The sequence below is a fragment of the Vigna radiata genome, chromosome 8, assembly GCF_000741045.1.
Source record: "Vigna radiata var. radiata cultivar VC1973A chromosome 8, Vradiata_ver6, whole genome shotgun sequence".
NCBI lineage: Eukaryota > Viridiplantae > Streptophyta > Magnoliopsida > Fabales > Fabaceae > Vigna > Vigna radiata.
Genome location: NC_028358.1, coordinates 41,562,678 through 41,575,426, shown reverse-complemented (window position 1 = coordinate 41,575,426; position 12,749 = coordinate 41,562,678). Strand labels below are relative to the sequence as shown.

Below are 12,749 nucleotides of genomic sequence, written 5' to 3'. Positions count from 1 at the left end.
AGGTAGCTATTCCTCATCAATAGCCATAAGGGTATTTTAATAATTCATGCTGTCGGTTAATGTGGAATGGGATAGATCAGAAACCATGTGATAATAGATCAAGAACATGCAGCATCCGTGTAAAATACTCTTATTTGGGTAGGAGAGTGTTCAACTGAGGGTCCATTACAGGGGTCATGAACTAAAGAAAGTTAAAAGACCTTGCAGGATCCACTGATAAATGATTGAGTAGCGGTCCTGAAGATGTGCACGTGCCCTCTCCCTTAGCCTAAGACACAGGGTTAATGTTCCTGTGTTTGTTTTTGTTAACATTTTTTTTTTCTACTAAATTTTGTTTCTTTGCTTTCCCTGTTGACCCTACCCAATTTTTGCCCTGATACCAAGCCCTTGAGAGAAGTCATCTAACTTTTACATTTCCCATAAGCAAAGACTACTACTACAAGGGTTCAAGAACTTTTATGCTTCATATGTCCAGAACTACTACATAGCAAGACTGTATAAATGAACTTAAAAAAAAAGTACTCATATGAATCAAAGGCCACTGACAGCAACCAACTGAATTGGTTGGCTTAGGTGGTGATTGAATGTAGTGAAGTGTTATAACGTGCAATTTTCATGCTGTATTATACAAAGATGAGACATTATCCGCATCATTTTATTTACAGGACTAATGGCATATATGAAAGTAGGTGAATGAACAAGATTATGATTAATGTATGATAAATTGTATGCAAATAATGTATTCTAACCAAAGGTAGCATGGGAGATGAAGTGAGTAAACCAGTGTTTCCAATACATGAATATGAAATATGAAATTAATAGGGACAGGGCCCATCCTAGCCATCATTCAATGATGATTTGCATTGTTTTAAATGATATCTTTTCATTAGCATACAACGAGTTGGCAATCACATGGCATGTTTATATGCTCCTCATTTGACTTGGTGTTTTGTTAGGGGAAACACCGTCTTGGAATTTGGTTCATTTCCTTCTCTAGGTCTCTGCTTGATTCCTTACTCATTTTAGTGGATGTTATCACTAAACAAAGTCCCATATGGCTGCATCTACCCTTACTAATCTTTGTAAATTGTGAACATTTGATGAGTCATTTATGTACCTATTTAAATCAAAGGATACATTTGAAATCGGAAGAAGTATATCTCCTATTCTAATTCCAAAACCACCCCCACCTAGATGTACTTTGTTGTAACATCTATTAGAGAATATTTGTAATATGTAGACAAGTCTAACTGAAACAAAGCAAGGTAAAAAGTAAGAAATAGTATCAGTAATTCTGGCAAATATGATGCTAGGATATAAGATTACAGAGGAGAAAAAACAGAACACAGTATATTTTTATTGGTGATAAGTTTTCTGGAAGAAGGTTGTCTTGTTATGGTTAAAATATTCATCAACGATGATTCAATGAATCCAAACTAAAACCATAGTGAGGCACTTGATCAGAGAACATCAATGATGTATTTTCTTAGAAGGTTCTTGCATTATCTGAATAAGGATAATATGTAAATTCAGCAGTTTGACATTAAACACGTAAAGACACGTTATCTAAAATTTAATTAATATGATCTGTGATGCAGGAGATCCTCTAGGTGGGCCTCCAGGAGTGTCTCTAGTTTTCAGTTCTCCTGTGCCTTTCATTTCTTCACATGTGAATACAGTCTCCATCTCTTTAAAGACATTCTATTATTCATCACCTAATACTTGTATAAAACAAAATGAAAAAAAAAAAACACAAATTAGAAGTTTGTTTGTCCCTTATATTATTTCATGTTTGATTAAAGTTGGAAGGAAAATATATCTGTACTTCAATTTGAACGACTTTTTAAGGGAAAATTTTGGTCTAAATGAAACTGCTAAAAGTATTAACAACATATATAACATTAAAGAAAACATATGAATGTCCCATAATAACAGATCCAACAAATATAAATGAACTTCCAAGAGTTGTTTTTTAACATATAGGAAGTGGCCTTGTTCATTTTGAGTATAGAAAGGAAAACGTTACAATTTTAATTTTTTTTTTAATGTTTTTTTCACGTAAATGCGATTTCAACCCGATACATATAGAAAGTTAGTATTATTTTTAATTAAAAATTTTAAAATAACAAATTTATGAGTTTGTTTTTTTTTTTATTTTAAGGTGAAATTTAGTCTCATATTTATATTTTTAACTATTTTTGCATTTATTTCAAAAGTTGTTTCAGGTAAAGAAAAAAACTATACATATTATCATATGCTGTCATAAACAACCTATTTTAATTAAATGAACAATAAATGATAAAAAAAAACTGCCTTCAGTCTATTTTTAAACTTGCATTTTGGAAGTGATTTTGTTAGAAGTTGATTGATCTTTAAAACTACCGTGCCTGCAGTTTATTTTTATTTGATTTCTCTACTTCCTTGTTACATAATATTTAACCTTGATATGTTTTGTTCTTCTATTTTAAACAGTATTTTGTTTATTTTTTATAATATCTCTCAAATCCTGAGCACTCGAGTCATCATCTTAAGTTAAGATGAGAGAGCACTTTATACCATATTTGTTTTAGAGGTTTCTGGGTGATTTTTTTCTTTGACTTTTTGGTTTTACCTTCTTCTTTTTTGTCTCATAAAAAGACATAGGATTTTTCAACAATTCTATTAAAGTAAAAAAAAAAATTGTTATAATAACTTGTATTAAAAAATGAATTAAAATATCTTGAAAAATAATATATTGTAAGTTTACTCTTTTATATTTTATTTAATCTTTAATTTTGAATTTTTAAATTTCTACCATGAATTATTAGTAACATGATAGACTTGCACATAAGAAGTAAAGTTTATTCTTTAAGCCATTTTCCCAGTAATTTGATGAAAATAAATGGATATTGTTCTGAGAAGGAGTTGAAGATAGAGGGAAGAAAGAGTACTGTTATCCTAACCTTATGGAGACATAAGTTGGAATAGAAAAAAAGAAAGAGCAGAAGTCCATATAAGCCTGGTTTAAAGCCCTAAGCCCACCAATAAAGGACCACATTGTAGAAAACCTTAATGGACCAGGAAAATGGTAGTCCACGTTTTCTTTTGTTGGTGTCTGAGTAGGTGTCAAAATCTAACAGTTGAGTCATTTTCATGTAATTTATGTCAGAGACAACTCACTCTTTATCAACAACAATTTTGAGCTATTCTCTGCCACGAATTGCAGATTGGTAGGTGCTGCAATATCATCTCTTTTACTCTAAAAACTTCACCTTTGGTATCTTAGTTACCTCTCTTCATGTAAAGTTAAAAACTTATCTCCCATACTTTACTAATTTTTAACTGCCATGAATTATTCAAACAATATATAACACTCTGTTAAGTTTTAATATATTTAATATGATTTTATTATGCAAGTTCAGTCCATAAGACTTTAAGATATTGACAGAGAAACACTGCCTCCTGGGAAGAATCTGGATGAAATGAATCCAGTAAAACTGGTGTGCAGAAAGAACATTTACGAATTTGCCACATCACAGAACTGTAGTAAAAAAATACTAACCAAAATCTCGAACCGGATTTCCTGAGGCGTGTAGATCACTGTCCTTAAGGACTTATCCGCGGTGTGTTGCGCAAGTCTCCCAGGATACAACAGGAACTTCTCGAAATGTATTCGAGGATCACAGAACTAGCAAGAAACTCTGTAAAGAGTTTATACCCAGGATAATTTTATGAGAAGAAGACAAAGAATGAACTTTTGTGTGTTTTGGAATGGGGAAAGAGTTCTCTATTTATAGAGATAGGAAAGAATAAAATCAATAAAAGACAATAAAATACAATAAATAATTTGGCCGGTGCAGCACTTAAGAATTTGGCTGTTGGAATATTACCGTTGGAAAAACGTTTCTTTTGCAATAATATGATATTATTACAACAATCCCCCACTTATTGCAAAAGAAAGTTTGAAAGAAAAGAAAAGAAACTTTTTATCCTGGGTCTCACAGGATGTAATGCATCAGAGCTGGTATAGCAAGCTATATGAACCAGTCTTAGATCAAGAAACTTAACACACAGTGTAGTTGGTGTAGCAAACTATATGAACCAAAGACACTTGACGTGTATTAGAGGTTTATCAATCACAATACACCCCCACAATTCTTGCTGTTATCGCTGTGATGCGCTAAATAGGCCATGCGCGTGCCCGGTATTCATGAGTGCTCTAGAGATCATGCCAAGATCTCATGCAAGCGGCCCCACTCGACACTCATATAGGTGATTTCATCAAGTGTATGTTGCAAATCATACACCACCCATAAGGGATATGAAAATCATTAAAAACTTTGTTTAAATAAAATTCTTTCACCATATAGAATTTTAATGACAAAGTTTAACCTCTCAATAATGCAGTCTCTAGCACTTTCACACACACCATAGGAAGGGACATAATTGATTAAAATCAATTTAGTGCTATCAGAATTAACAAGTGACTTGTTTTTACCCATATGAACCTTATTCATGGGATCTCCAATCACAAAGGTTGGGTTACCATCACTTGTTTGTTTGCAAGTGGCTTAAGTTCATTCCCCTCGATGTTTCTAAAATCATTTGTCTTCCCAGGGTTTTGTCAGAGGATCTGCTAGATTCCACAGATCCTCTGACTTCACATAATAAACGGAAATAGTTCCACTCTTTAGCAGCTGTTTCACCAAACTTTTGTTTTTAGCTATAGCTATTGCCGGTTGGCAATCACAGTGTATCGATACCGATGGGGTTGGTTTCATTCTTAATGGAATATTTGCTAAGTAGTTTTTCAACCACGCAGCCTCACTATCAGCCATCTCGAGAGCAACAATCTCAGATTTCATTGTTGATCTTACAATAATTGTTTCTCTGGCTGATCTCCATGTAATCGCACCACCCCGAAGTGTGAATACATAACCACTAGTGGTTTTGTCTCGTCTGAATCAGAGATCCAGTTAGCATCACTGTACCCTTCTAGTACAGCGGGAAATCCACTATATTCAATGGCATAATCCATTGAATCTCTTAAGTATCTCATAAGCCTTGCAAGTGCATCCCAATGTTCCTGACTTGGACATTGAGTATACCTATACAGTCTACCTACTGCATAAGCAATATCAGGGTCTATAAAAACTCATTAAGTGCAGTAAGCTCCCAATTATCTGGGCATACTGATGCTGAGATAATAATTCTCCTCTACTTTCATTAAATAAAATTAGCATCATAAGGGGTACTAACTGATTTTAGTCATAAAACCTAAACTTCTTAAGAAGTTTCTCAATATATTGTTCTTGGATAGTAGTAATATACTCTCTCCCTTCCTTATGATTCTAACACTTAAACTTACATTAACTCTACCCATATCTTTCATTTCAAAGTTTAATCGTAGAACCAATTTAGTTCTAACAATAATCATTGCATATACAAAAAATTAACATGTTATTCACATACAAACATGTAATGACATATTCTCTACTTTCAAAACACTCACCGTGTATTTAACATCACCAAACATCCAAACCATGATTCTATATCAACTCATCATATAAAACATTATAATTTCTTATGGAAGCCTAAAGCGTCAATTATAAATACATAAATCATATAATAAATATCAACTACTTCTTCAAATACACAACAATTTGAACGCCACTCCAAATATGTCATATCCATTCTTAAATAAAATAAATATATTTTTATATTATTAATCATTAAAACAACACAGTTTATTGCTTCCACATTGTGAAAATTAAATATATAACCCATATAAAAGTTAACTGCCATTTCAATATCAAATCAATTATCCACTCACAAAAGTGAAACTCCTCCGTGTAATAAAATATTTTCTAGCAAAAGAATATTAACTATGAGACGAATCGAAATTAATACTCCAGGTTGCTATTTACGAAATAAATAAAAACCTTTAACATGTATAATATAAAAACCAACTTAATAAAGATATATTTCCAGATGCCATTTAATTCTAAAGAAAAATTAGATTTAGGGTTTATGAACAAAAAAAATCCGTATTAATCCAAATTTCTTTTTCAGCACTGGACCACTCTCAAACATAAAATTTGCACAACAATAATATAAATTTTAAAATAAATAACCAATTTCCACCATTTTAAAAAATATCTTTACGGACAAATCAGATTTAAGGCCAAATGAACAAGACGTAAGTGCTGAAAATTTTAACTCTTTCTCTTTCCAGAAATATAGAAAGAATCAATAGCTATCTCGTTAATTTGCATTTACTGTATCTAGACATTTATTAGACCGTTGTTTTCCTAAACAAAAAATTTATGTAGAATTAATTAGCTTTTAATGCTAAGGGTTTCTTTCTTTTCTTCAGAATACTTTAAAACATCACGGTAGACTATCATAATTTCTTATTTATATATATATTTTAAAAGATTCAAACCTCATAAAATTAATTTCATGCCTACAAAAGAATTCAACATTTATTGTCATGCCATGATGGCCAAAACTACTAAAAATTATCTCAATCATTCCAACAAAAACAAACATCCAATAGAACACTCAAAATTAATATATCAATTATAACTAAATTTTCAAGAATGTATTCACAGTAGATAAACTTCACATACCTTTCTAATTTTGACTGAAATATAAGTTCTTAAGATTGTAGTAAAAAAATACTGACCAAAATCTCGAACCGCATTTCCTGAGGCGTGTAGATCACTGTCCTTAAGGACTTATCCGCGGTGTGTTGTACAAGTCCCCCAGGATACAACAGGAACTTCTCGAAAATGTATTCGAGGATCACAGAACTAGCAAGAAACTCTGTAAAGAGTTTATACCCAGGATAATTTTATGAGAAGAAGACAAAGAATGAACTTTTGTGTCTTTTGGAATAGGGAAAGAGTTCTCTATTTATAGAGATAGAGAAGAATAAAATTAATAAAAGACAATAAAATACAATAAATAATTTGACCGTTGCAGCACTTAAGAATTTGGCTGCTGGAATATTACCGTTGGAGAAACGTTTCTTTTGCAATAATATGATATTATTACAACAAGAACATGGTACTAGTGTGATGCTCTCCAAGAGCCATACACTAAGACAGGTGTCATGCAATGCACATGTATGACACATAATTGAAATGATTAGAAAGGGCTAGAGAGTGATGAAAATTGGGGCCCTCAGCTTTTGATATTTACCAACAGGTAACAAATTGACTGACTCTACTCAGCTGTCACACCCAAGTTAGCATAAAAAGCTTGGATGCATTATTAGAGGCTCTTATTATGGCCATAAATTAAGATAAGAATGAGAAGGTAAAGAGGGTTGGTTCATGGCTGGTAGGTTGCCTGGTGTTGGGTTGCTTGCAAGAAAGAGAGCAGAGAGCAACCACAGACATGAAAACCGACACAACTATTACCTAAAGGAATCACTCTACCCACCTTCCATTCCTCTCACTGTCTTAGATGAAACTGCTCTCAAGGCCAGACAGAGGCTTCACCACAAGCTTGGACACTTCTTTTCCTCCTACAGGTTACCTTCCTTTCTGCATTTTTTAATACCTTTTCCACTTCTTCATGCCTAATTAAGGAATTTTCCTTTTTCCTCTTCAACTCAAGGGTATCCGGATTCGGACATTTCTTAGATTCCATGTACTTCCTTGAATCAAACTCTATCTCACAGGCTACTAGATTTAAGAATATTAATATTTCGATACACCCACGTCATGTCCTATGAAACTCGCTCAACTTTACAATCCAAAGACATTTTTTACTGTAATAGAAATTTCCCTATGATCCAACCTTGTGTTACTAGTTGAAACAGTTAATTACATCAGATTTGCTTACTGATTAATAAAAAAAAAAAATAGCTTTTATTCATAACTAAGCATATAACTCTTTCTGATAGCATAAGTGGTTAATTAACACATGCATGATATTACAGATCAGGTGAGAATCCGAGAAAAAAAGGGGGAAAAGTGAGAGAAAACAGTAACCAGAAGAAGGACGGAGGATTAGGTCGGAAGTTATTGGAGAGTTCGTGGTTATTGCGTGGCAACAGGGTTAAGGAAGAGAGAAAAGTGTGTGCTGTTTGCCTTGAGGAGTTGGGGGAAGAGCAACATGTTATGAACCTTTCATGCTCCCACAAGTATCATTCTGCATGTCTTCTTCCATGGCTTGCAGCTCATCCCCACTGTCCTTATTGTCGAACTCCAGTACAACTCTGATTTCATAATACACCTTCCTATAAGGGATTTCAGTAACTATTTCAATAACTTTATTTGTTTGAATGTGCAGACGTTGGTTTGTGTTCCAGATTTAGTACATGTAATATTTACTGTCCTAACTAACCATCTGCGACAAAACATCAACTTTTCTTCTTACATTAATATTAACTCCGACCATTTTCTCAAATAAATGTCTTTTTATAAATCAATTTTAAACATTACGTAAATAAATATATAAAGGGAAATAGAAATATGACATTTTAGCTTAAATATTATTTGATGCTAAAACATGACATTGACACGTTGTTGAACATAATATATTTCAATTTTAATTCTTAATAATTACTTATTTTTTAGATTTTTTTTTCATTTAGATTTATTTTTCTTTGATTTTCTTACTAAAAATTAAAATAAAAAATAATAATATGTTTGAATAAAATTTTACGAAAATAGCAGTTAAACCAATGGAAAAATTTATCTTTATTAAAAGCAACCATTTCTATAAAATAAAATTGGCCAGTATTTTCTTTTAACAAGCAATATTAAAATGGAATATAAAAAAATATTTATCTAGAAACCATTTTGCTTCATTTAATTATTAAATACTTAATCTCTACAAACACGTGTACACTTTTGGTTGGTATTTTAAATTTTACATGACTGCTATTTTGGTGTGTGTGAATTTTCTTTTGTTAACTAATATTTAACAGGCAGAAATGAAACACTGATTTAGTGAATCTTTCAGTCTTGTATAGGTATATTTTTATTATTATTATTACTATTAAGATATTAACAAATTTTAATCATTAATATATATCTCTTGTACTTTTTGTGAGATATGTATCTCAAGTTTTTCACTTCAACGAGGAAGAAAGTTCAAGCTGATGAGACGAAAAAGATGAATAATTGACACTTTAATGTGATAAGAATAGTCTCTAATATTAAAACATACACTAACATTGTAATTGTTTTCAGCATGTTAATGAAGTGTTGATACAATACTAATGTTTCTTATTTTAGAGCCTGTTTTTGATAAAGCACTGTTTTTAAATAATTTTTTATTTCAAATAATTTTTTTCCAAAGATTACACGAACAAATGTCTTTTTTGTGGTACTATATTTTGTCAAAAGTAGTTTGTCTTTTTATTTTTAAAAGATAGTGAAATTTTGTGTATTAAACATTAAGTATAAATATAAAAAATATTAAAATAATATATTTCAAAAGTGCAAACATTAAAATGGAAAAACGTAATTAAATCCAACCTTAGATATAGGACAGGTCCTTATCTCTTTTTCCATAAGCTTATCTAAGTCCAACAATAAGTGTGATCAGATTGTGAGGCAAAATATCCTTAAATTGTGGTTTGGTAGCTAATCCAATCACTAATTATTATGATTTTGGTGCAGCCGCATAACAACAAAAAAGAAAGCGTATAATCATCTCCCTCTTCTGAAGATTGGGTAAACAAAGTTGACGCTAGTTCTCTAATTTGCAAATTTGTATTCATCAACTCTGAGCCAAATTAATTACTGAAAGAGAAAAGAGAAAAGAGAAAAAATATTGGGTGACTTTCTTGAACGAGGACAATGGGCTTTCTAAATACCAACTACAAAGTTATTTGATTTTGATTTATATAATGGATAATGATAATTAGACAACATTGTTTTTACAACATTTGAACATTGATTATGTGTCAATCTGTGATTGGTCAAAGATTATTCCACAATAATGTTTATGATTGTGGAGTAATTTTTTACCAATCACAGATTGACACATAATCAATATTCAAATGTTGTAAAAAAAAAATGTTGTCTAAATATCATATCCTTATATAATTTAACTGTTAAATACATCACTTCTGTAATGCGCGTTTCAATCACTAAACAACACTAAACAAACAACCATTAAACTCTTAAACTGCTGATAATTTTGTTGTCATTATTATCTAATCACACATGCTACCCTCGTTAAATTCAACTTTGAGATGCACTTTACACAACATTGCCAAAATTTTGATGAGGAATGTACTTCTATTCCCAGATTGGCCCGCAAATCAATGTTTATTATGAATGCCAGGTTGAAATGACATCTCAACAATGAAACTGGTGTCATATCACTTTGTGGAGTAAGTTGGTAGAATCGAACACATACTAGAGAATTTATATTTGGAAGAGAAAAATGAAAGGAAAAAAACTAAGAAAGTGTGGGGGTGTTATTAATATCACTTTTTCCTGGTATGTTTTGGAAGACAAATATTTTATAAAGATAATATAATATACTATATTAATTTTTATCTAGTTTTCTTTCTTTATCTTTATTTATTTCTTATCAAATTACATAACTTCCTTTTCTTTTTTATATATATTTATTCCCTCAGATAATTAAATATTTAATATAACTTTTTATCTTTCTTTTCTCACTTCAAGATCAGACATGACATCAGTGCACTAAATACCCTCACTATTGACTTTGTTTGCATATTACTAGGTTCAAACAGTGTACCTTTTTTTTTTATTATCAGCACAGTTTACGGTTACATACATCATGTATCCAAGTGTTAGATTGCTACGTTGTTCGTGCGAATTTGACCCTCTCTCTTCGTGATATAAGAATTTTGGGAAAATTAAGCGACAAAAATTAGTTAGAGAGACCAAGACCTTTTAAATTCTTCAGAACGTGAGCACTGGTCCAAGATGAATACTATAATGCCAGGGTCACCACTTGCGCCGCTTCTTTTGCAGATCAGAGAGACATAGTAAAAAAACTGATACCAATTCATAAGAATCTTGAGCAAACAGTCGCATAAAATAGCTATTCTAGTTTAGAGAGAGAGAGCACACGTCTTATGATATCGGATCCTAACACTCTTTCTCACAGTTAAAGATGGGATTACCAAGTGTCATTCTTTTTCTTCTTCTGCAAAGTCTTTCGGCCACAAGTGATTTCTTATCTCCTCTGATCTCTCCATTATCTGGTTTGTGAACGTGGCCCTTTTTATTTGATTGGATTGGATTTCTTTATTGGGATTCTGGACTTGTTGCTTTTGATTCACTGGCATGAAGTTCCTTGGCTTTAATTCTTATGGGTCTTTCTCAAGTTTCGTTCTTTTTCTTTTTTTTTTAATTGATTTGAGTTAGACTTCACAATTTGGTTTTGACTTCCTGTTCTGTTTGCAATGTGAGATAAGTTCAGAGGATTTGTGCAGAGAAGTGGAATGTGGAAAGGGAACTTGCAAGCCTTCTAAGAATGACTCTATATTGTTTGAATGCGATTGCGATCCAGGTTGGAGGCAAACTCTTTCTTCTCCTGATGAGGGCTTAAAGTTTCTTCCTTGCATAGTTCCTAATTGTAAGAACTCCCTCCTCCAAAAACAAGTTATGTATTCGCTGCTCTTTTATTATTGGTTGTTTTAATCTTAAACAATGCATTTTAATAGAAAGCATGCTTTTAGAAGTATACTAACACAATCGAGACATGAGATCTTAGGAAGAGTGAATGGTTATGTTGTTTGTTTGTTTTTTTTTGTGTATTGGTGAAACTATTTGCTACGCTACTATACGGAGGAATCACAGTGTTCAAACAACAAACACTGTATGATTGTTTTCAAGTGATGCTGCCATGTTATGCATTTGGCCGATTGTTTTCAAGTGTAAACCTTTAACTTCAGGAAGTATTGAGTGAAGCAGGTTAATTCATCAATAAAAGAAAAACACGGTGCTGATACTGCAACTATATGAAATAAGTTAATGAAAAGCTCCATGGATTAAGAATTGAATCGTGATTGTTTAGAACAGTTCTCGGTTTTTCTTGATGACTATTGATACTTTATTTTATTTTACCAGACGCTGAAAGATTTGCGTGATCCTCTCGATGTAGGTACTCTGGATTACTCTTGCTCCAATGCCCCTGCTCCCGATCCACAGAAAGAAAGTAAAGCTAATACATCAATATTTAATGGTAATGGACTTATGTAATCTCTAGCAGCAAACGTTTCAGCTTTTTTTTTTGTTGCAAATATGTTGTAACATTTTGGTCGTATGTTTATGTAGCTTGCCATTGGGTTGATTGTGGAGGTGGCTCGTGCAACAGGACCTCCTTCTTCTCTTATAGTTGCATATGTGATGCTGGCTATTACAATATTCTCAATGCCACTGCCTTACCTTGCTTCAAAGAATGTAAGAACATAAAACCTCAGTTAGAGTTAAATCAGTTTGTTTGGAGGAAGTCCTATGTTTAATCTGCCTTAGAGAGAAAAATCTTATTTACTGTAATTTCATTGTTCCCAGAATTCGTCCAAAAAAACCTGAGATTAATTTAAATTTGTCTTCAAGGTGCTTTTGGTTTGAGTTGCTCCAACCTTGGAATAACATTGATGAACTCGTCCAGGGCTCCACCACCACCACCACCAACATTGAATGAGAACGGTAAGAATGTGTGTAAAGTCACAACTGTATGATTAGGTCTGCATTTGGGTTTTTCTTTTCTTTTCACTCATCCAAAAAACAAACAGATAGAAATTAAATGACTTGGCCTAT

General features: G+C 32.2%; 1 protein-coding gene and 1 pseudogene across 1 annotated transcript; both read left to right on the top strand.

The window, feature by feature from the left end:
• The first annotated feature begins 7,260 nt into the window (after positions 1-7,260).
• On the top strand, positions 7,261-8,336 carry LOC106771277 (RING-H2 finger protein ATL32). Its single transcript, XM_014657231.2, has 2 exons — positions 7,261-7,519; positions 7,931-8,336. Exons 1-2 carry the CDS (start codon positions 7,320-7,322, stop codon positions 8,211-8,213), a joined length of 483 nt encoding a protein of 160 aa, XP_014512717.1. The 5' UTR covers positions 7,261-7,319; the 3' UTR covers positions 8,214-8,336.
• Positions 8,337-10,713: 2,377 nt separating this feature from the next.
• On the top strand, positions 10,714-12,385 carry LOC106771217 (annotated as a pseudogene).
• Positions 12,386-12,749: the final 364 nt, after the last annotated feature.

Bases quoted from the DNA above. Each gene is read 5' to 3' on its own strand.
- LOC106771277 (XM_014657231.2), top strand. From the start codon at position 7,320: ATGGCTGGTAGGTTGCCTGGTGTTGGGTTGCTTGCAAGAAAGAGAGCA. The intron at 7,520-7,930 runs GTTACCTTCCTT...ATGATATTACAG, and splicing joins CACTTCTTTTCCTCCTACAG to ATCAGGTGAGAATCCGAGAA.